The sequence below is a fragment of the Brachycentrus maculatus genome, unplaced genomic scaffold, assembly GCF_059751285.1.
Source record: "Brachycentrus maculatus isolate JH-2025_06_01 unplaced genomic scaffold, ASM5975128v1 h1tg000430l, whole genome shotgun sequence".
In the NCBI taxonomy this organism is placed as follows: Eukaryota; Metazoa; Arthropoda; class Insecta; order Trichoptera; family Brachycentridae; genus Brachycentrus; species Brachycentrus maculatus.
Genome location: NW_028281178.1, coordinates 362446 through 388567, shown reverse-complemented (window position 1 = coordinate 388567; position 26122 = coordinate 362446). Strand labels below are relative to the sequence as shown.

Genomic DNA, 26122 nt, shown 5'->3' with positions numbered 1-26122 from the left:
TTTTATTTTAACTTAATTATAATGTCTACCGATTTCGAAGCTAACCGCTTCTTTATCAAGACTGAATAATACTAAAACACTATCTACTTATAAAATATTTGGACGGTTAGGCAAAGTAGCTTGGGTAGATCTCAAGTGGCTTTATTTTTTTGTGTTGATTAGCAGTCATAGTCAAAAGGGATCAGGGATGATGAGTGATTGAAAACATAAAAATATTTATAGTGATTTTAAAACAAAGTTACATTTTAATTATAAAATGGAAAATCAGAAAATTAGTGTTTCAAATATAAATTATAAAGTATGATGGCTTCAAAGTGAAATGAATACGAGCGTTTTCACACGTAACTCACATTTTCATGGAAAATTCACCCCCTTCCGATGAACCGTCAATATTTTCTAATTGCGAACGCTCAAGGAAACTCCTCTTGGATTAACTCGTGAATCGTACCCATAAAATTGAGGATAATTTATCCATCAATCAAAGTTCAGTCCAAACGAATTTTTCTTCACATTTACTTGTGAAGAGAAATTTCATTTTATGAATCAAATGGGTATTGAAATCTACGAATATGTTTATGTGAAAAGGGTATAATAAATTGAGGCTTCTTACTGAAATTTACTTACTCGCTTCAGCCTTCTTTTTGTGTCTAGTATTTAATGAAGACCTCCCTCTTAGACTTTCTTTTAGTTGAGATTACATGTATTATTTACTTTGCTTATTATGTACAAGGCTGCAGATTGCAGTATGCAAATTTTGTATGGAGGATAACGAAACGCCAATCCATATTCTTTACAATTGTGTCGCACTCGCTCACAAACAAAGTCACATCCTTGGAGGACCTCTACTGGACTCCGAGGAGGTGAAGCTCCTACTACCAAGACAGGTCATGAATTTGACTCATGTAGGTCTTGGCAGTGAGCTGTAATACAGAGGGAGGTGACAATAGACCTAATATGGTTGCCGCGACATAAGGGATGCAATATCCCTTTACCCCGAAAAAATGTACAAGGCTTATTGATTATAAGCTAAAATAATAAAAATGAAAATGATATTTTCTGGCGTTTCTCATGTATGTGATTATAATCCAGGATTCGGATTTCACATACTAATAAAAGAGTTTCTGCTCAATAAAAAGCTTCTTTTCATCTCACCATTAGAAGTCTCCAGTGAAGTTCTATTGATTCAAGAACATTGTTTCGAAATCGGTTCATATATGTAGAACTTCCAAGAATTTGGTAGTGTGGTTGTCAATAATAGGTAGAATTGGTGGATGTTACAAGTGTGTAAAGTGATCACTTAAACCAGCCTATGACGGTCGTCAGCCCCGTAAATGCCCAGACTTCCATATTCTAATTCATCTTTGATGAGACGTCAAAAAATAATAGGCTTATAGAACAACATTCCCCTCATAATTTTTTAAACCGTTTTTTCTTCACTCATTCGTTCCGCTCACCCATACATCTCAATACATTTTTCTTAAATTTATCGATTATACTTATGTCAGTCTTCCATTCTTCCTTATTTAACCATCTGAACCTGTATTACACAAAGTTTTGCCGCACATTCGTCTGAAGGAACGCATTTTGATTGTATTCAGGTACTGTCATCCTTTTTGTGCTAACTCCATGGTTCATTTCTATAAATTATGGCTGGAATCAACACTCCGTTGTAAACTACAAACTTAGCTTTTGCTGACAGGTTTTAGTTTGCTATAAGGTGGAGACTGACCGGAGCATTTCGTCGTAATGTAACACGTTACGATGCGAGCATTCATATAGTCAGTATAGCGAGCCGAGCGCTCTATCCATAGTTTTGGGAGCTCGTCGCGAGCGATGTTGCGACGTTATGTTACGACGAAATGCTCCGGTCAGTCTCCACCTGTAAACGAATTCAGCGCACCATTCACTCTGTTCTCAGCATTGAATTTCTTTCCTTTATTATTACCGACCGCAAGTTACTATGTATAAAGGAAGTATTTGCAATGTTGAATTTAATCCTGTTTTTTTTGTTATTTCAGACTTATCTTCCCTAAAGCAGCGTGGCCAGAACCATCTGTCCCGATCCAGAGCCTCGCTGGGTTCTGAGCTGGACTTCACGAGGAAGGCGAGAAGACGGGATATCAGAGGAAGGTAGGGAAAGCTCTTTTGATTTCATGAGGCTGTGGGATCAGTCAATGATACCCTCAGATCAAGTAACATCTAACAATAGGACTCATGCCAGATGGCTAGTACAACTTCCAGGAAGAGTGGACACAAAGGATGAACTGACTATGAACTTCACACGGGCTGATGGAATATCTGACTCAGTTACAAATGATGAAGAAACCCACTGTCTGGAGTTGAGTTTAAAAATTGGAGATAGTATAAAAATTCAGTAACAGTATGATTGCTACTGTCGTGTTCATGGATTAACAGTTGGTTGAATGACCAACGAAACTTCAACCATATATTTGAATGATATACCAATGATGGTTTGGTCATATCTTGAACTGATATCGCTCACTCCTTTCAACAACGTCATATATCAAAAAGCGTCAATTTTCAGTTGTGCATGTTTTCGGAATGCCTAGAAAATGTACTATATCCCAGCAGAAGCGGCATATTTTAACTAAATATTTACCCGCTACAAGGCAGAAAATGTTGTTTTAGCATTTTAAAGAAAAGGTTTTGTGTAATTATTTAAAAAAAAATACTATATATTTTTCAAATGGAGAAAAAAACCTTTAGGTTTTACCTAAAAAGATCTGTTGCACAGTAAAAAGTTCAATAAGTGGCTTGATTTTTATTTTTAATACATTTAATTTTATTCTTAAACTTCAAAAACGATCTCCTGAAAAATCAAGTTTTTTTATATTAGTATGACGTTGGTGAAAGGAGTGAGCGATATGTCCATTTCATAAATCACCACATTCATAAAGTAAATCCAGTATCAGTTTGATTCCTACATTCATGTTTAGGGCACAACAGTTGGTTGAATGACCAATGAAGCCTCGAACATATATTTAAATGATATACCAATGATGTTTCGGTCATATCTTTTACTGATATGTCCCTTTCATAAATCACCATATTCATAAAGTAAATCCGTTATCAGTTTGATTGCCACAGTCGTGTTTAGGGCACAACAGTTGGTTGAATGACCAATGAAGCCTTAGACACATATTTGACTGATATACTAACGATGCTTCGGTCATATCTTTAACTGATATGTCCCTTTCATAAATCATCACATTCATTACGAAAAATCAGTATTAGTTTAATTACTACTGTCATGTTCATGGCACAACAGTTGGTTGCATTACCAATAAAGCCTCGGACATATGTATGTATATTTGACTGATATACCAACGATGCTTCGGTCATATCTTTAACTGATATGTCCCTTTCATAAATCGCCACGTTCATTACGAAAAATCAGTATCAGTTTAATTACTACTGTCATGTTCATGGCACAACAGTTGGTTGCATTACCAATGAAGCCTCGGACATATGTATGTATATTTGACTGATATACCAATGATGCTTCGGTCATATCTTTAACTGATATGTCCCTTTCATAAACCGCCACATTCATTACGAAAAATCAGTATCAGTTTAATTGCTACTGTCATGTTCATGGCACGACAGTTGGTTGCATTACCAATAAAGCCTCGGACATATGTATGTATATTTGACTGATATACCAATGATGCTTCGGTCATATCTTTGACTGATATGTCCCTTTCATAAATCACCACATTCATTACGAAAAATCAGTATCAGTTTGATTGCTACTGTCATGTTCATGGCACAACAGTTGGTTGCATTACCAATGAAGCCTCGGACAAACGTATATATATATTTGACTGATATACTAATCTTCGGTCATATCTTTAACTGATATGTCCCTTTCATAAATCACGACATTCAATAAGTAAATCCCGTATCAGTTTGATTTCCACAATCGTGTTTAGGGCACAACAGTCCGCTGAAAGACCAATGAAGTCTTAGACATATCGCTCACTACTTTCAAGAACGTCATAAATCAAAATACTTGATTTTTCAGGAGAACGTTTTTAAAGTTTAAAAATATAATACAATTTATTAAAAATAAATATCAAGCCACTCCTTGAACTTTTTACTGTGCAACAGATCTTTTTAGGTAAAATCTGAAGGTTTTTTCTCCACTTGAAAAATATTAAGTATATTCAAAAAAATAATTAAACAATACCTTTTCTTCAAAATGTAAAAAATAACACTTTCTGTCCTGTAGCGGGTAAATATTAAGTTAAAAATATGCCTCTTTTGCTGGGATATAGTACATTTTTTGGGCATTCAGAAAACAATCTCAACTGAAAATTGACAATTTTTGATTTATGACGTTCTTGAAAGGAGTGAGCGATATACTTGACTGATATACCAATGATGCCATCTTTAACTGATGTGTCCCATTCATAAATCACCACATTCATTATACAAGTCCGGTATCAGTTTTATTGCCACAGTCGTGTTTAGGGCACAACAGTTGGTTGAATGACTCGCCTATATTTTCACTTTCACACTCGGCGCGAGGAGGTTTAACTTGGGATTATCTTAATTTCCCAGAAAACCCTTTTGGGCAACTTCGGCGGCCTTGGAGTATCAAAAGGCGCCAACACAAATTCGGCTGGAGATTAAGCACTGATTAGACAAGAGATAAACTTTATTAAGACTAGTTTTCCGTCTTATTTAACTCGACTATATTTCTCCTACTGCTGCTACTACCATCACGCTGTTTACCTGTAAATTTAGTCCGCTTCCGTAGAAGAGTGATCAGCCTATTTGCTCACCGTGCTGGAGATCCTGAGTTCAATTTTCAAGAAGGTCAAAATCAATAAAAATGATTTCACACTAAAAAATGTCGTAGTCATACAGGGGAAAGTGACCAAGTGCATTTTTTACAAAAACGTTATCATTGATTATTTGATATCTTACTAGCTTAATATTGCCCTGAAAAAAATCCCAAAGGATTTTTAACTTGGAAGTATAATTTATTGACTTGTTAAAAATGACTAACTGTGTTGATGTTTATTTTCTTGCCAAGCAAATGTGACTTAAATGGCCCTCCTGAACATTTCACGTTTTGTTAGTTGGTCACTTTCTGCTGTACGATTCCGATGTATTTATTATATATAACTCCTGATCTGAAGCGTTGAGCTATTGACCATTATACTTCATTTGTTTAAAAATCAAGATAACACTGCTTCTATATAATGCAGTGCCCTATGCACCATTGGGTTCGGATAAGGATCAAAGGAGATAATAAGCAAAGAAGATGGAAAGCCATACTTATGGCTCGTCAAAATTAAGATTCGATTTATCGTGTATTGGCCTAACCATTCAATAACTCTTTTTTTTAATCCATATACTTATTTGTTTCCAAAAAAACTTATTTTGTTCAGTACAAAAGCAGTGTATTGAAAAAAAATCACTTTAAATGTTTCCTGGGTTAGAAGAAACTTATGTAGCGATTTATCGTATAAATCGGGCCTTAATACATACATACATATTACAAAAATACAAACGAATTGATACGTATAATACATATGTCTGAAAAACAGACTTGTCGTAGGATGTGTCTGAACCACCCTTAAACGCCGAAGTTTATCCCTCATTAAATATCGTGAGTATAATTTGGAAGGAATAATATTGGCGAAGTTTGTATACTCACTGAGGGTTTTGCATGGGGGGTTCAGAGTTTAATGAAAGGGTGAACCGGCTCGTGTGAACCCTTTCGTAAATCAGTCCCCAAAGGTGACGTCACCGCTTTAAATTGAAAATGTTAATGTCTTACACATAGCTAATCTTCAGTCAACAAACAATTTTACTACTCGATGATCCGTGGATGCTTTCAGTTCAACATTCTCAATTTTTCCACATTTTTTTTGTCATTTTATTTCTACGCTAACTTCTTGTGATTCTTCACTACTGAAGGTTGACTGGCAGTCAGTTCTGTCCATCTATCCAGATGAAATTGATGGAAGAAATAAGATATTTGTTTACAACATTTTGAGTGTGTACAAATCCTTGTTCGCAAAATCTGGATTATCTCCAATTACAGGAGTTATTTTCTCATTAATATTGTGATTATTATTATTATTATTTTAATAATAATAATAATTTGAAAATAACTCCTGTAATTAGAGATAATCCAGATTTTGTAAACAAGTATATGGACACACTCAAAATGTTGTAAATAAATTATCTGGTCAAATTATAAGCTTAAAAAATAAAAATGAAAATGGTTTTTTCTGGCATTTCTCATGTGTGTGATCCTCACATACTAATATAAGAGTTTCATATATATATTTATATATATATATATATATATATATATATATATATATATATATATATATATATATATATATATATATATATATATATATATATATATATATATATATATATATATATATATATATATATATATATATATATATATATATATATATATATATATATATATATATATATATATATATATATATATATATATATATATATATATATATATATATATATATATATATATACATATATATATATATATATATATATATATATATATATATATATATATATATATATATATATATATATTTATATATTTATATATATATATATATATAAATATAAATATACATATACATATACATATATATATATATATATATATATATATATATATATATATATATATATATATATATATATATAAATATAACTTCCAAGAATTTGAGTAGTGTAATTGTCAATAAGGGGTAGGATTGGTGAATGTTACACGTGTGTATAGTGATCAATTAAACCAGTCTATGACGGTCGTCAGCCCTGTAAATGATCAGACTTCCATATTCTTCTTCATCTTTGATGAGATGTCAAAAAAACAATATAAAGATATTTGTAGCTAATCTTTGATGCCCCTGAGATACAACTAACTTCATCTTCAAATGCTTCTCTTTATTTCAATGCTTTTTCAACTTGTGAGAATGTGTACCTGTTTTGGGCAGTCCAAAACAGCTCTTCGATGCTCCATACTCCTGTTCACTCGTATATATTATGGAGCCAGAAGATCCACCTTCTTCCGACACTACTTTTGACACTCGATCTTACCTTTGATGATCAGTTCCAGTAGCTTGTTTCTTGTTTAAGCTGTGTTTCTCCTTTGAGCTGTGCTTCTTAGGACATTAACACGTTAACATTAACCTTTTTTAACACGAGTGTTAAAAAAGAGTGTTTGTTAATGTCCTAAGAAGACGAAATGGGTCACGTATTAACATATGCATAAATAAATTTAGAATTCAATCCAACAAACCTTGTTTTATTTTGGATATATTACCCAACAATTCTTACCTAAGACAGCGTCGACATAGATTGTTACACATTCCTATACACAGGACCAACCTGCCGATGGTTATGCCTGTAGCAAGAGCTAGCGCTATGTTGAACAATATTTCATTGGATATTGATCTGTTCTATGTGTCTGAAGGAGTTTTCCGAAGTTGGATTCTTCTACACCTTTAGCAATAGTATTCTTGTTATTTTTATTTTTGTTAATGAATACGATTTAAAATTCAGTTTGTAATGTGTATATTATCAATAAATAAAATTAATAAAATTAAAATAAAATTGAATTGAATATGGAATTCTACCAACTAACTGTCTGCAGTTACAATAAATAAGTTAAAAATTAGTTCATTCTGACGGCAGATCCTAGGTGAGAGCTTAATTCGAAATTTGTTGGAGCTTTACATCGTCTCGCTCGTTGCAGGCTGAAGCTGGCAAGCAGCGCGGCGCTGGCGACCAGTGGGGAGGCGCCGCTCCTGGGGCTGCCCGGCCCCACACCCACCAACCACCTGCTGACCGAGGAGAGGTAATGCCCTTCCACTAACTCCAGCTCTTGCCAAGAGTCGCCTCGATTTGGTTGGGCAATGCCAAGGTCTCCTAGACACTAGACCAGGTCATGCAGGGTCAAAATACTTGCTCACAAACCTATAAAAGTCTAAATCTATTAAAGGTTTTTCAATCAAATATAGATCGCTCTTGTGTACAACTCATAACTGCTGATTTAGGGGAGATAATGGCCTTCTACTAACTCCAGCTCTTACCAAGAGTCAACTCGGTCTGGTTGGGCAATGCCGATGCCTCCCAGATGCTAGACCAGGTCATGCAGGGTCAAGATACTTGCTCACAAACCTTTATGAGCCAAAGTCTAAATCTATTAAAGGTTTCTATATACAGTATAAATGGCTCTTATGTACAAGTCGTACCAGCTGATTGAGGAGAGATAATGGCCTTCTACTAACTCCAGCTCTTACCAAGAGTCATCTCGGTCTGGTTGGGCAATGATAATGCCTTCTAGATACTAGACCAAGTCATGCAGGGTCAAGGTACTTGCTCACAAACCTAAAAAAGTTTTAATCTATTAAAAGTCTTGATAAAGAAGCGGTTAGCTTCGAAACCGGTAGACATTATAATTAAGTTATAATAAAATATTTATAGTGATTTTAAAAGAAAGTTACATTTTAATTATAAAATGGAAAATCACAAAGTTAGTGCTTCAAATATATATTTTTTTCTATTAAAGGTTTTTCAATCAAATATAGATCGCTCTTGTGTACAATTCATTCCTGCTGACTGAGGAGAAGTAATGGCCTTCCACTCATTCCAGCTTTTACCAGGAACCACCTCGGTCGAGTTGGTAAATGCTGATTTCTCCTAGACACTAGACCAAGTCATGCAGGGTCAAAATACTTGCTCATAAATCCATCCAAATAAATATAAGTAATTTTTTCACCCTTATATTTAATATATAGGAGGGCGAAGGGCTGATCACCCTTCCTTCGTTTGTTAACGATCAGGATAACACTGCGTTTATATGATGCAGTGCCTTATGCAGCATTGGGTGCGAATTAGGGTTAGAAAATAAAAAAAGGTCTTATCCTGCATTTGTGAATAAAACTTAGATGCACTCAAAATATTACATTAAAATGGCCTTTTTAAAAGTATTTTTTTTAATATTCTTAATATTATCAATATTTGAAGCATTTACTTTGTGGTTAGTCATTTTTACTTTTTTTTTACAAAAATGTTAATAATATTAGTACATAACCACTCACTCACGGTGAGTGGTTATAAACTTATATTAACAACATTTTTCTAAAAAAAAATAAGTCTTTTTTTTTCTTCAATCGAAATGGAAATGGCGAACGCAATTATTGATTTTTACAGATTTGTACGAGTACAAAGAGATTTTTAAAATATCCCTTTTTATGTGGAATCTATTAAATCCGATGTAGCTCCTAGTAAGGGTAATAAAAATCTATAAAGTTTTCCCAACTTCCGGAATATTTTCAGCTTTACTCGTGAAAGCGGCGTCACCCGATTTCCTTTCATTTTAATTTTATAACGCCAATATCTAACAGAGTAATTAATTACGTAGAAAAATGGCATCGCGGGAAAAAAAGGACGGATAAGTTTAATAAATTAAGGATTGCATTTTACTTTGGTCCTTGCTATAAATTACAGCATCCTTTCTCCTCGCTCGACAGTTAATAATTATCAGAAATTCTGGAGAGAAAATTCCAGTAATGACCGGGAAAAATGTAGGGAAATAAATCAAAGGTATAAAATATAGGTGTATTCTTGACACTTGGTTAATTAATTGGTTTAAAAGTATGGAAGACGGAAATACAATTCGACGTTTTATAGGGTACACCTAGACGTAGTAGAAGTGGAAACCTGCTGGTTTAATTTTTAATTTTTCTATTTTTAATTTATGTTTTACTTAGTAAATACCACTATTCCTTAAAATGTACTGTGACACGTGTTTCGATGCATTCCGTATCATTTTTAAACACCGTATCACGTGTCACAGTTGATTTTAAGAAATAGTGGTATTTACTAAGTAAAACATTAATTAAAAATGGATAGATTTTACCACAAAGTGACTGCTGAATCAATTAATGATATTTAATTTTTCTTATAATTCATTTCACACATAATTAAAATGTAACTTTGTTTTAAAATCACTATAAATATTTTATTATAACTTAATTATAACGTGTACCTGTTTCGAAGCTAACCGCTTATTTATCAAGACAAGTATGAATCAATCTTGGTAAATAAGCAGTTAGCTTCGCATCACTCCTGTCAACAACGTCATATATCAAAAATCGTCGATTTTCAGATATGTATGTTTTCGGAATGCCCGAAAATGTACTTTATCTTAGCAAAAGCGGCATATTTTTATCTTAATATTTACCCGCTATAGGGCAGAAAGTGTTGTTTCTGCATTTTGAAGAAAAGGTATTGTTTTATTATTTTTTTAACATACTAAATATTTTTCAAATGTAGAAAAAACATTCAGGATTTACCTTAAAAAATCTGTTGCACAGTAAAAAGTTCAATAAGTGGCTTGATATTTATTTCATTTCATTATATGTTTAAACTTTAAAAACGATCTCCTGAAAAAGTTTTTTGATAATGACGTTGTTGAAAGGATTGGGCGATTTAAGTATTTGGACATACTCAAAATTTATAAATAAAATTAAAACACTTGATTAAGACTGCTTTTTTAATGATGGAGACCTTGGGAGACATAAATGTATTTTTAAAAATTTACATAATTTTTTTAATATTTTTCCACAAGGTATTTATTTATTTATTGCATAATATATTTAGAGCAAATTTGGTGAAAAAATCACCTCAAAATCGCTTTATAATTTACGATGGTATAAATATTTAAAAATAACATGGGGAAGCGGCGTGAAAGTTAGAAAGCTTTTTTTACTTAGTCATAAAAATATGTGAACAAATAAAAAGTTTTAAATAAATATAGTATTCAACGAATAAAAAACTACGGAAAAAAGTTGTCGCGAGAATGGTAAAGTTCCGAAAATAAACTTTTTGTTACGAGAAAAACTTACGGCTATCATACCACGAGTAGTTTGCCATCTAAATAAATACGAAGTTTCTTTGCGACACTATTCTTGAGTCATTTATTATTTAATGATTTTTTTTCTTCCCGAACTTTGAGTCCCGACAGTAAATAAGGGAATAGGGGATAAAAGGGATACGTAAAGGGTGAAGAGCTGGAGGAATTAGATAAGTGTTTCAGAAGAAAATTTATATCATGCTATCACACCGGCTTTGGAAAAAAGACCATCGGTAAATGCTTATCTTTTGTGACATTTAACTTAGATTAGATTTACATATTGTTCATATGGAAATCTGGGTATTTACAGGACTTATGACTTGTCGTAGGCTAGTTAAATAATCACTTTAAACATGTCGACCACTTCCTTTCAAGAACGTCATAAATCAAAAAACTAGATTTTTCAGGAGAACGTTTTTAAAGTTTAAAAATATAATACAATTTATTAAAAATACGTATCAAGCCACTTACTTAACTTTTTACTGTGCAAAAGATCTTTTTAGGTAAAACCTGAAGTTTTTTTCTCCATTTGAAAAATACTAACTATATTTAAAAAAAGAATTAAACAATACATTTTCTTTAAAATGCAAAAACAACACTTTCTGCCCTATAGCGGGTAAATATTAAGTAAAAAATATGCATATTTTGCTGGGATATAATACATTTTCTGGGCATTCCGAAAAAATGCACAACTGAAAATTGACGATTTTTGATTTATGACGTTCTTGAAAGGAGTGAGCAACGTGTATTATTATTTTTTGACATATCGCTCACTCCTTTCAGGAACGTCATAAATAAAAAATCAACAATTTTCAGTTGTGCATGTTTTCGGAAAGCCCAGAAAATGTACTATATCCCAGCAAAAGTGACATATTTTGAACTTAATATTTACCCGCTACAGGGCAGAAAGTGTAGTTTTTTTTCATTTTGAAGAAAAGGTATTGTTTAATTATAATAAAGGTAATTTTTTAAATACACTAAATATTTTTCGAATGGAGAAAAAAACCTTTAGGTTTCACCTAAAAAGATCTGTTGCACAGTGAAAAGTTTAATAAGTGGCTTGATATTTATTTTAAAAACATTTCATTATATTCTGAAACTTTAAAAACGATCTCCTGAAAAATTCAGTTTTTTTAAATATGACGTTGTTGAAAGGAGTGAGCGATATGAGAATGAGAATCATAAATTATTTTTAAAATTTGAAGAAGTGGCATTCAAAAAATTGATCTAAGGGGTAGATTTTCGAAAAATTTATAAAAGTAGAAATATCTGAAAAACTAAGACACTTTTACTGAGGTCATATTTTTATTTTTTGATTAGTTATAAGGAATACGTAGGATTATGGGACAACCTGTATATTGCTGAGAGAGGTCTTACTTCGTTGGTTTGTTGAAAGCTTGCGTGCATAAATTATTATTATTTTAAATCAAACTTTCCACAGGGTGGCGCAAAACTAATCACCCTATAGGAAGAAATTATAATTTTTGCAAATGGCATTGCACGTCAATAAAATTTAGGATTTATGAATAAGACAGCTGCAGTATACGAACAAATTCGAAGACGCGCAAAATTAATCATCCGATTTGGATTTTGAATAACTTTTTACTTTCATCCATATTCTTGAAACTTGTATTCATACAATGGTCTTAGATAATGCAATACGGATATTCAAGACCCCTTTGAAAGGCATACGTTAAATTATGGAACACCCTGTAAACAAATATGTAAAGATTTATGGCGGTGATACTTTTAATACGTTTTCCCGATTTGCATGAAATAAATAATTTATTTCTCTGTTTTATATTTCTATGAGATTTATACAAAGATTGCCAAACCGGAATGTAAATTACTTGGAACAAGATTCCCGTTCTGTTAAACTCTCGAGTTGGAACAAAAACATACATATTTAATGTGTTCAAATAAAAATATGATATTATGCATACAGTACTCGCTCGATGAAAATTTACAGTTGAATACATTTAACCCCTTCAGCCTGATGGTCATTTTCAAAGTAAAGATAACAGTGGTATTTACATACATAAATTACACTGCGACTGTGGAAGTTCACACATAGCTGTGTATATTCATAAATTTGATTAACTATTCCATCTTAACGCATTCGTTCCACATGTCCACACCATATCAGCACACCTTTATTAATCGTGTCGATAATACTTACCTCAGCTTTGCATTCTTTCCTTATTTAACCATGCGGATATCTATCAGACATCGCAATTCTTAATATGTGTAATAATAATAATATAATAAAACCCTTATCCGCACCCCAATGGTGCATAAGGCACTACGTCATATAAACGCAGTGTTATCTTGATCGTTTACACATGAAGGAAAGGGGATCAGTCCTCCGCTTCAGGTACCAGTCCAGGGTAGTATTGAATAAATATTACAGTGAAAAAATCACTTATGTTTAATTTCATTACCCTCCCCCCCTGGAAACGGAACTCGGAACCTCCAGAACGGTAGCCGAGCGTACTGACCATTACGCTACGGAGGCGGACATCGTAATATATACTTGTATATATATAATTTATAATTAATGTACCGTAGAACGGGGCTACTTGAACTTTGATGTGTTACTTGAGCCTGGCACAAAAAATAAATAAATCTGTATTTGGTCTATAATAATCAACGTATCGTGACAATAAGTGTCGCCTGTCAGGGAAACAAGGAATCATATCGATACGTTCATTTTTGTAGACCAAATACAGAACTAAATATACTTTTGTACTGGGTTCAAATAACACATCAATGTTCAAGTAGCCCCGTTCTACGGTAACTGTCCTGTTAAATTCCCAAATAAAATAATAATAAAAAAATAAGATGAATGAAGCGATACGTCAAGTTTAGAACGATAAACACCGTTTGAAAACGTATGGAAAACGTTAAATCGTTTTCCTGTGAAGTGGCGATACGACATCATTCGCAGGGCGTGTCAACGTAATAAAAACACTCAAATACATCGTTTTATAATTTATGTATTAACGCTTCGCGTCAGCTCATCTCTGGCGGCCATCTTCGCAACACGTTTTGTACCGAGAGGGGTACATTGAGTCCCCGAGCAGTTGTTCCATTTTTTTTGGAAATTTGACTTGTAATTAATATGCATCCGTAGTGTAGTGGTTAGTGCATTTAACTATCGTGCCGGAGGTCTCGGATTCAATTTCCAAGAGAGTCAAAATAAATAAAGGTTATTTTTACTTTTAATATTTATTTGATATTAACCTGGACTGGTACCTTAAGCGCCAACCGATTTACTTTCCTTCGTGTAATTAAAGGATCGACTATATAACTATCATACTGCTTACTTGAAGGGATAGGCAGAGAGAATACAACCCTACTCCAATCTGTCTTTGCAAACAATCTTCGCCTCTTTTGTGTCGGGCTGTGGTCCCGTGGTTAGTGTCACGGACTCTTCAGCCAGAGTTCAAACCCACTCTATCACAATTTGATACCTTTTTTTTAAAATGGGCTGGTTTGGCTCACATAAATAGTATGAAATTGAAGTATTTTTGTGAACAATAAAAATACAAAAAAAAAATTGTGGAGATCCTCACCAAAACGTTACATTTCCATTTTAAATGATTTAAAGTAATCAGGAATTCTTGCTTCTAAATTTGTAACGTTTTGGTGCGATTTTATGAATTCATATTGGTTTAACACATGATTAATAATGTTTTGTCGCAACTTTAATTATGATTTCGATAGAATACAGTAAACAGAACAGATTTGCATTCAAAGGATTTTTTGTGCAATATTGGAAATGTAACTTTTTGGTGAGGACTTCCACAGTCAAATGTGAGTGTGCCTGCCAAGTTTTCATAGGCCTAAAATTTAAAAAAAAAACAATTTTTAACTTTTGGGGTCACTTCAGACCCTTCTTTGGATATCCGGTATGATTAGAGCCTTCGCACACTGAAGGTTTAAGATGCGAATTTTAATATTTCGCTGATATTGAATAGAGAATGAAAAGTCTCGAGATCCCGCTACGAAACGGGCTCTCCGGCATGTCTGACTTCTCGAGGAAGCCCGGCTTCCTGACTGGGAATAATTATTGTATCCTGACATAAATACGAGCGGTAAAAGCTTCACTCGGTAACTTTTATTTCTAAACTTTCATTAAACCCGGTGCCGGAGGCTCTCGCGGAGGGAGGATGTTCAGATTAGGGGAAGCTGGATAAAGGGGAACTGGAATGGCTTAACTCATTCAGGCCTAGACTTCACATTAAAACTAAGGCGGGTTTTTCAGGAACAAATCTTACAGCCTCTTTACTCAAAAGCTCGAGTGCGTTATATATTTTCAAAAAAAAACTAACTTACTAACCAACCATCACGCTGCTTCCCCCAGGGTAGGCAGAGAGAATAGAACGCCACACCAATCTGTCTTTGCAAACATTCTTCGCCTCTTCCACGTTCATGCATCTCCTTATATATACCCGCCGGTTGTTACGACTCCTAACCTGATCAATTTCAAGTATTTGGCATACCTGATCGTGCTATGTTTTTCTCGGTCTTCCTCTGCTCCTTTTCCCAATAATATTCGCCTCATAAATTTGTTTTACCGTTCTTACCTCATTCTTTTTACATGTCCAAACCATCTTACACACCTTTCTTAATTTTATCGATAATGCTTATCTCAGTTTTGCATTCCTTCCTTATTTCACTATTCGAACATCTATCATCTATCAGACATCGTTTTTTCGCACATTCTTCTGAGAGATCGCATTTCTATAGATATATTTATATATATATATATATATATATATATATATATATATATATATATATATATATATTTATATATATATATATATATATATATATATATATATATATATATATATATATATATATATATATATATATATATATATATATATAATATATATATATATATATATATATATATATATATATATATATATATATATATATATATATATATATATATATATATATATATATATATATATATATATATATATATATATATATATATATATATATATATATATTGGGTTGATGCAAAAGTTATGACCGTTTTTTATGATCCCGGGTAAAAAATTTTTTTTTTCTTAAATTATGAAAAATATCTTCTTTTTTATGATTCCATTGTATAAAGGATGCTTTTCCTCTACTTTCTATTCAGTTTTGGCCTAGCTAGAGTACAGTAATGACCCCTTGTATTTTTTCAAAATGTCGCTCGATAAAGTGCATTTACGTCATTGTTTACTTTATGAATTCCATAAAGACAATACCGCGAGTGTGGCAACCAAAAACATTTGTGAAGTGTATGGAGCAGATGTCATCAAAGTTCGACAGGTACGAAGATGGTTTACAAAATTCCGATCTGGAGATTTTTCACTCATTGATAAACCACGTACCGGGAGGCCATTGAAGTCTGATGACGACAAGTTAAAAGTCATAATTGACACCAATCCACGTCTAATCATAAGGGAGATTGTGTCAATAATAGGAGTCAACCAAACAACCGTATTAAGACATTTGAAGCGTATGGAAATGGTTTCGCGGTACGACGTTTGGATACCTCATCAATTGGCGGCTGCCAATTTATTGGATCGTGTTTCAATGTGCGTTGCTTTGAGTGCGAGACAAAAACATGAACTTTTTTAGCATCGTTTGGTGACGGGAGATGAGAAGTGGGTCGTGTACAACAACGTGACAAGAAAAAGACATTGGGCTATACCTGGACAAGCCCCATTAACAACTTCGAAGGCCGAAATCCACAAAAAAAGTTAAACTTTGTGTTTGGTGGGATGATAAGGGTATTGTGTATTTTGAACTCTTGGAACACAATCAGACAAGTACAACAGAACGATATTGTCAGCAATTATCCAAATTGAACATGGACCTTCAAAAGGATAGACCAGAATTGGTAAAAAGATAAGGGGTAGTGTTTCATCACGACAACGCGAGACCACATGTGGCTATGATGATCCAAAACAAGCTAAATGAGTTAAATTGGGATGTTATCAAGCATCCACCGTATTCTCCAGATCTTGCTCTTTCTGATTTTTATTTATTCCGATCACTGCAAAAAAAATTAAATGATGAAAAAAATTATACCATAGAGCAGGTAAAAACATCCCTTACTTCATTTTTCGCATCAAAATGCACGGATTTTTTTACTACTGGTATTAATAAGCTAATAGAAAGATGGGAGAAGGTTATAAGAACTGATGAAAATAATATAATTTATTAAATAAATAATACATATTTTAAAAAAAAATTAAAAAATTATATGTAAAAAACGGTCAAAACTTTTGCATCAACCCAATATATATATATATATATATATATATATATATATATATATATATATATATATATATATATATATATATATATATATATATATATATATATATATATATATATATATATATATATATATATATATATATATATATATATATGTATATATATATATACATATATATATATATATATATATATATATAAATATATATATATATATATATATATATATATATATATATATATATATATATATATATATATATATATATATATATATATATATATATATACATACATACCACATTTTGCGTGGGTCCAAATTCACAAATCTGGACTAAGGAGTTATTTTTTACATATGTATTCATATGTATGGTACATATGAGTCCACGACAGCCATCTTTGTTGGAAAGAAAAAGCTTTTATTTAAATGAAACCCTCTTATTCGTATGCAAGATCCCAACCCTGAATTATTAAGGTCTGCTGATGACAGTCAACAGTCCGCCTTCTCCTGAGGAGTTTTACGTGGTTTCCTCTCAGCAATGAGCAAATGCTGACAAGTTCCTGACTGGCCCACACTAGATTATCCCTCCTGTTCCCAACACAGATTCAAATAAAAACATATTAAATTAACTAGAAGAAACAAAAATCCACTCAATGATCTATAAACCTTGTACATAAAATGCAATACCCATCCAAAAAAAAAATCCGGGTCTCAAAGGGTGAATGGCGGCATAAACCCTCGACCATTTTGAATAATCTCACAAATGGGCTGAGAGCCATCACACAACTGGGTCTTGTGACAAAATACACTGCAATCTGCATTCTCAATGGGAGATTAGTGTAGCGCTCCTTATAACGAGAAAATATAGGGAAAAATACTTATAAAAATAGACGTATTTTTCCGCCATCAAATCTCAAAGGAAAAAGGTCTGTCTTTTGACCCGATGGTGCATATGGTACTAGTGTGGCGCTTCTTATAACGAAAAAATATAGGTAAAAATTATTTTTAAAAATAGACGTATTTTTGTGCCATCAAATTTCAAAGGAAAGGATATAATTTAAACGCCTTTTTTCCTAATGGTGCATAGGGTACTGCATCAGATATGAACAGTGTTATTTTAATCGAAAGAACTTAAGTTAAACTTCTTTTTTCTAACCCAATGGTGCAAAAGGTACTGCATCAGATTTGAGCAGTGTTATTTGAATCGAAAGAACTTAAGTTTTACTTCTTTTTTCTATCCCAATGGTGCATAGGGTACTGCATCAGATATGATCAGTGTTATTTTAATTGAAAGAACTTAAGTTAAACTCCCTTTATCTTACCCAATGGTGCTATTTATAAACTATGACAAGATGAATAAGACAATTAAATAAACAAAATGTTATGTGACAAATCTTGATTGATTCAAAATATTCAATTTATTGTATTTATGGCATTGTATTGTTTTTATTGTATAGAATAAAATAAGAACAACGTAATTTTTTCCACATGAATTTTATTTGACCAGTGACCGGGTTTCGTCGTAACAGATATCATCAGACTGGTGTGAGGCTTAACAAAATTATTAGATATACACACAACAAGGCAGGGGTTGAGAACCATTATTTTAAATGTTTTTCTGATAAAAATGAATTAAAAGACTTGTCTCATAATAATAATTGCATTAAACAAATGATACATCATTTTACCGCACATTCTGCTGAGAAATCTTATTTTCACTGCATTCAGTACTTATACTTTCATGTTTTTTACAATCTGATAAGTTAAACGTTTTGATTTTTGATTTTTTTAGATTTTTCCACATTTTTCCATGTTGAAGAAAATTTGGCAAAAAATAATATTCAAAAATATATTTTTTCGAACCCTTATGAATGAAATTCATATTATTCTTACAATACTTATTTTACATACTGTCAAAATCTAGGCTATCAATTTCTTGAAAAAGAATATCTTCTTCTTCTTCTTCATCTTCTTGCTCAATGCTGAGCGTCGTGGTCTTCTGGAATGTCAGGCACTTGGTGCACAAGTCCTCTCCATTCTTCCCGTTCCTGGGCCAACTTGATGGCAGCGTTTAGCGAGGATCCGGTTAATTCCTTTATTTGGTCTGTCCATCTAGTTGGAGACCGTCCTCTTGCCCAAATATAAATTATATTCTTGAAAAAGAATATAATTTATATTTGAAGCACGAACTTTGTGATTTTCAATTTTATGATCAAAATGTAACTTTATTTTAAAATCACTTTAATTATTTATTATAACAAAATTATACTTTTTACCGGTTTCGAAGCTAACCGCTTCTTTATCAAGACCTCTTAAAACAAGTTTTAATTAGTGTTGATAAAGAAGCGATAAGCTTCGAAAACGGTATACATTATAATTAAGTTATAATAAAATATTAACGGTGATTTTAAAACAATGTTTCATTTTAATTATATCTTGAAGAAGACTTTTTAAGAGATTTAAAAAAAAAGTCTTTCGAATCCAGACTTTGGACCCCGACAGTACTAAAGTACGATTATCACTTACGGCAAAGAGCAAATTGTGTGTTTATGTTCACTGGTGAAACATAGAAAGAGGGTGAAAGAAGATGAAACCGTTTGAGAGAATTGTGAAGGGTAGTTAACCGTAAGGAATAGGCAGAAAAAGTTTTGTCGGAAATACGAAATGCAAAATGTTTAAGGATAATGTCATCCAATTTCCAGAGAGTGTTTTAGCAACATATTCATTTTAACCTGATCTCTGTACCCTTATACTTCTTTGTAGACTGTCGTGGTCACTTATAGTCTTTGTAGACTGCTGTGGTCAGCTCTCCTCGTCCTCGGGTTGTAATTCCTTCTGAACAACATCACATCGGCCATGCTTCGCCATGCATGAATCATGTTTTCTTTCTGCAGCATCCAAGAGTTCTTTGGTCTTCTTCTAGATGTCTTTCGAGGAAGATCCATGGATATGATATATATTTTCGAACCCTTATGAGTGTGATTCATATTATTCTTACAATATTTATATTACATACAAACTGTCAAAATCTAGCCTATCAATTTCTTGAAAAAGAATATAATTTATATTTGAAGCACTAACTTTGTGATTTTCAATTTTATGATCAAAATGCAACTTTATTTTAAAATCACTTTAATTATTTACTATAACTTAATTCGATAAGAGGAAGATCCATGGATATGTTTTCTCTTAATGTTTTAATATATATATATATATATATATATATATATATATATATATATATACATATACATATACATATACATATATATATATATATATATATATATATATATATATATATATATATATATATATATATATATATATATATATATATATATATATATATATATACATACATATATAAATATATATATATATATATATATATATATATATATATATATATATATATATATATATATATATATATATATATATATATATATATATATACATAGTTATTGTAACACAAACTAGGAAATGTTTAATTTACTTTATTTTTATTAGTGTAACTATTGTTTATAATATACTTCTTTAATTGTAAAGCTGTGCAATTCCCGAACAAACAAAATATAATAAAATAAAAAATATCACCTGTTTCACAATATGTTCAGGTTTAGTACGTCCTGTGTGCCCATACTATCTCAAAAGCCTTTTCTCTACCTCACTATAAGTAAGTCCTTCTATCATTTACAACGTCACCTAGGTCATGCCTTCGAATCATGTTATATTTATGTGACATCTATGTCTTTCGAGGAAGATCCATGGCGATTGCCTGGTTCACAATATGATCAGGTTCTGTGCATCTTATGTGCCCACACCATCTCAATTGCATTTCCTTTATCATACCATTGATATTATCTTTCGTACCCCAATACTAAACGCCAATATTTTGAATGTGACCAAATCTGTGTTCCCATATCTAGGTTTCTCCATTGAAGAGTTCATTCTCCAACTTTATCATACCGCTACTACTATCACACTATTAGGCAGAAAGGATAGAATGCCACACTCTTTTGTCCTGGCATACACTCCTAGCTTCCGTCACGTCCAAACATCTAGTCATACATATCCTCCGATGAGTTATTAAGATGACACTGCTTTTATAAAATGCAGTACCCTATGCACCATTGGGGTGCGGATTAGGGTTTGAAAAAAAAATACCACATTTAAAAATGAATAATGAGAAAATTGTTCAAAGTTGTTTATATAAGAAATGGGATTGATTGAAATTGGAAAATTCGAAGGACACCTTTAAAATGTCCAGCTCTGCTTAATACATATTTAATGAACACTCTTCTCCCCTAATGAATCTTCAAGTTTTCGTGTCGTTTTTTTTTAACGACATATTTTATCTTTGACCGAAATGAAATATTTCCAACATTTTGTGTGTGTCCAAATTCTTGTTCTCAAGTCTAGATTATCTCCAATTATAGGAGTATTTTTCATAATATTTCAAAATGGGTTCATACATATAGAATGTTCGCCTCCGTAGCGCAATGGTCAGCACGCTCGGCTACCGTTCTGGAGGTCCCGGGTTCGATTCCCAAGGGGGTAAAATAAATATAAGTGATTTTTTCACTGTCATATTTATTCAATATTACCCTGGACTGGTACCCGAAACGGAGGGCTGATCACCTTTCTTTCATGTGTAAACGATCAAGATAGCACTGCGTTTATATGACGCAGTGCCCTATGCACCATTGGGGTGCGGATAAGGGTTTTATTATTTATTATTATATATAGAACTTCCAAGAATTTGAGTTGTGTGGTTGTCAATAACGGGTAGAATTGGTGGATGTTACACGTGTGTAAAGTGATAACTTAAACCAGCTTTCGACAGTCGTCAGCCCGGTAAATGCCCAGACTTCCATATTCTTCTTCATCTTTGATGAGATGTCCAAAAATAATATGAAATATTTCGTTCAGAACGTTGAATCAGAATGCTAAACTGCCAGTGTATAACGGAGTCCTGATTTCAACCCTAATGTATGTTAGTGACGCATGGAGTTGATAAAAGAAGGATTAATGTAGACTGAATGCAGTCGATATTCGATCTAAGAAAAATCTGCGGCAAAATAATATATGATAGGTATTAAAATGATGAAAGAAGGAAATAATGCAAAGCTCAGATAACCATTATCAAAAAAATTAAGAAATGTGTGTTCAGATGGTTCGGAAATGTGAATCAAATAAGCGAAGAATGAATAGAAATAGGAGCAGTGGAAGATCGAGAAAAATTTGGTATGATCAAGTATTTTAAGTACTAGAATATTTCAAAGAGGCGAATTTTTTTGCAAAGACAGAGCGGTTTGGCGTTCTTTTCTCTCTGCCTACCCCTGCGAGGAAGCGACGTGATGGTCATTTACTTAGTATGTTAGTAAGATTATAAATATGATGTTACAGGAACGCCTTTTCGGATAGCGCAATACAAAATGTTTCAAGAACGCTTTTCCGGATAGCGCTTTACAAAACGTTTGGTAGAACGCCTTTCCGGATAGTGCAATATAAAATGTTTGATTAACATCTTTCCGGAAAGCGCAATACAAAATGTTTAAGGAGTGCCTTTTCGGATAGCGCAACACAAAATGTTTGATGTACGTCTTTTCGGATAGCGCAATACAAAACGTTTCAGGATCGCTTTTCCGGATAGCGCTGTACAAAATATTTAAAGAACGTATTTCCGGATAGCGCAACACAAAACGTTTCACCAATGACGTTCCGGAAAGCGTCATAAGAACAAAATTAGTTCAGAACGCCGCCGCAGCGCCGCGTTAATTTAGTTTAAATGCGATTAATATAACTGATACGATATATTTAATGGTCCAATCGCCATAACTTTTAATGGAGGAGTTATTTTTGATACTCATAAAATCAAACGTACATACCCATCACTGTCCGAAGCTGTATGCATAGAGGGGAAATGGAGAGTAATGGTGCCATAATTCATTTTTTTAATGTCCCTTTTTATGGCATTATGGAAAGGTCGTAAAGAAAAATTATTTAAGGATTTTGTACTAACGTTTAGGATGATAATTTTATCGGTGAAAACGTCTCAAAACTAGATATATTTGTACAAGTGTAAGGGATGGTATTTCTGTGTAATTTATACCTCGATATGAATGTTTTATTACATTTTTAATGGTTTCTTTTCGCGAGCATTCAGTCTCATATCAGCAGGTAGGAAAGATAGGACGATTCTAAAAACAATTTTGTAATATCTTTTGTTGAGGTGAATTGTAAGGCATTTTTTTTTTTAACTTATATTTTTACTTTTATTTTTATATTTATTTTATTTTTATTTTCATTTTTATTTGTTCTGGAATATTACAGCTTTACATTGAACGAACATATTTTTTTAAATAGTTACATTAACGATAATAAACATTTTATAACATTAACAAAAATTGTTTCATTTACAATAATAAAGCCAATTAAACAATTCCACGTTTATCTTATAATTACTGTTGAAACATTGAGAGATAAAAAAAAAGAAAGAGAAGAGTGTGTGTGTGTGTGTGTGTGTGTGTGTGTGTGTGTGTGTGTGTGTGTGTGTGTGTGTGTGTGTGTGTGTGTGTGTGTGTCTATGTGTGTGTGTGTGTGTGTGTGTGTGTGTGTGTGTGTGTGTCTATGTGTGTGTGTGTGTGTGTGTGTGTGTGTGTGTGTGTGTGTGTGTGTGTGTGTGTGTGTGTGTGTGTGTGTGTGTGTGTGTGTGTGTGTGTGTATGTCTGTGTGTGTGTGTGTGTGTGTGTGTGTGTGTGTGTGTGTGAGTGTGTGTATGTGAGTGTGTGTGTGTGTGAGTGTGTGTGTGTGTGTCTATGTGTGTGTGTGTGTGAGGATGGGAATAAAAGAGTAAGGGTATGACGATTATCTTAACTCCTGGCCTGACCACACCAAAGTATTTGAGATACTTGATCAAGTTTTCCTCGGTTTTCCTCTGACCAACCATTGACTCCTGACTCTTATTAACAATAAATATGGGAGTCGAACACTGCAATATATCGTTCCGAACATTTTTATTTTGTTGCCGACGGATGTTAGAGGTCAAAATAAAATATGGAAGAAAGGCAATATAAAGGAATGGGTAAATGATCAAGAGTAGTCTAATTTTATGAAAATTATAAAATGTTTATATTCTTGATTTTTTTCTCTTTTTTGTGTATATATTAGGTTAAAACGTTGAAAACAATAAAAAATGTATTAAAATAGAACTCCACCGACAAGACACACAAGGTGGCTTGTCGGTGGTATATATATATATATATATATATATATATATATATATATATATATATATATATATATATATATATATATATATATATATATATATATATATATATATATATATATATATATATATATATATATATATATATATATATATATATATATATATATATATATATATATATATATATATATATATATATATATATATATATATATATATATATATATATATATATATATATATATATATATATATATATATATATATATATATATATATATATATGAAATAGATAATTATCCATCGTGATATTGTTCAGCATATCGGTAGCTCTTTCTACAGGCATAACCATCGGCCAAATAAATCCATAAAAAAAATTGAAAATCTTAACTTGAAAATTGAAGATTTGGACGCACTCAAAACGAATAAACTTGTTAATAAATTGTATTCTCGACTAACCCCACCGCATCAAATATTCAGAAATGGCGATAAAATAATTATCTCCTACCTGTTAAACCTCTCCAGCGGGTTACACATCAAAGGGAGTCTCAACCCTTCTCCTCCCCTGCCCGCCCCACCAACCCCCTTCCACCAACCCCCTTCCCGCTCCGCTCGACTAATGACACTTGATAAAGCGAGCCCCCTTCTCGAGCCCCCGCCCCTCGAATTACGCCTTTTTAATTTTGTTCGATTGTCTTTTGTCTTTTCGTGTCGGACGCGGTCTGAGGGGGGTTAGGTGGATTCATTTTGTACGGCTATTAATGAGATTTATTGGATTTGGCATGATTGGATTTTAAAGATTTAGCCATTTCAAATAAAGTGTGACGTACGATCCAATCACATTCGATTGTTGACGATACGAAACTTGATCAGAGTACAAATCACTTGTAAAAAAATATGTATGTGTCTTTGACAAGTGTTTTACACGCTTCACTCACTTCTTTCAACAACGTCATATATCGAAAATCGACAATTTTCAGTTGTGCATGTTTTTGGAATGCCCAGAAAATGTACTATATCCCAGAAAAAGCGGCATATTTTTAACTTAGTATTTACCCGCTACAGGGCAGAAAGTGTTGTTTTTGCATTTTGAAGAAAAGGTATTATTTTTTTTTTTTTCATACACTAAATATTTTTCAAATGAAGAAAAAACATTCAGGTTTTACCTAAAAAGATCTGTTGCACAGTAAAAAGTTCAATAAGTGGCTTGATAATTATTTTTAATACATTTAATCATATTCTTAAACTTTAAAAACAACATCCAGAAAATCTAGTTTTTTTATTTATGACGTTCTTGAAAGTAGTGAGCGATATGGTGTTTTAAAATGATGCGGAATAGATCAAAACACAAAAGATTCTAAAAAAAACAGTCGTATTTACCAAGTGAAATAAAAAAATTAAAGTTGGATTTTAGATGTACAGATAGTTGAGCTGATGGAAGTTGTAGAAGTTCAAGTTAACTAACTAACTAACTAACTAACCATCGCGCCGCTTCCCCGCAGGGATAGGCAGAGAGAATAGAACGCCACACCACTCTGTCTTTGCAAACATTCTTCGCCTCTTCCACGTTCATGCATCTCCTCATACATACCCGCCGATTGTTACGACTCAAGTTCAAGACACGGAG

At 32.5% G+C, this 26122-nt stretch overlaps 1 protein-coding gene across 1 annotated transcript in view; it reads left to right on the top strand.

The window, feature by feature from the left end:
* Window positions 1–2018: 2018 nt before the first annotated feature.
* LOC148302631 (cyclic nucleotide-gated channel rod photoreceptor subunit alpha-like) overlaps window positions 2019–26122 on the top strand; it is a gene marked incomplete at its 5' end in the record, with an annotated part of 115648 nt that continues 91544 nt past the window's right edge. Inside the window, 2 exons of the mRNA XM_088271320.1 lie at window positions 2019–2130; window positions 7790–7891. Of these exons, the coding sequence (XP_088127446.1) occupies window positions 2019–2130; window positions 7790–7891 (214 nt within the window). The remainder of the gene's footprint in view (window positions 2131–7789; window positions 7892–26122) is intronic.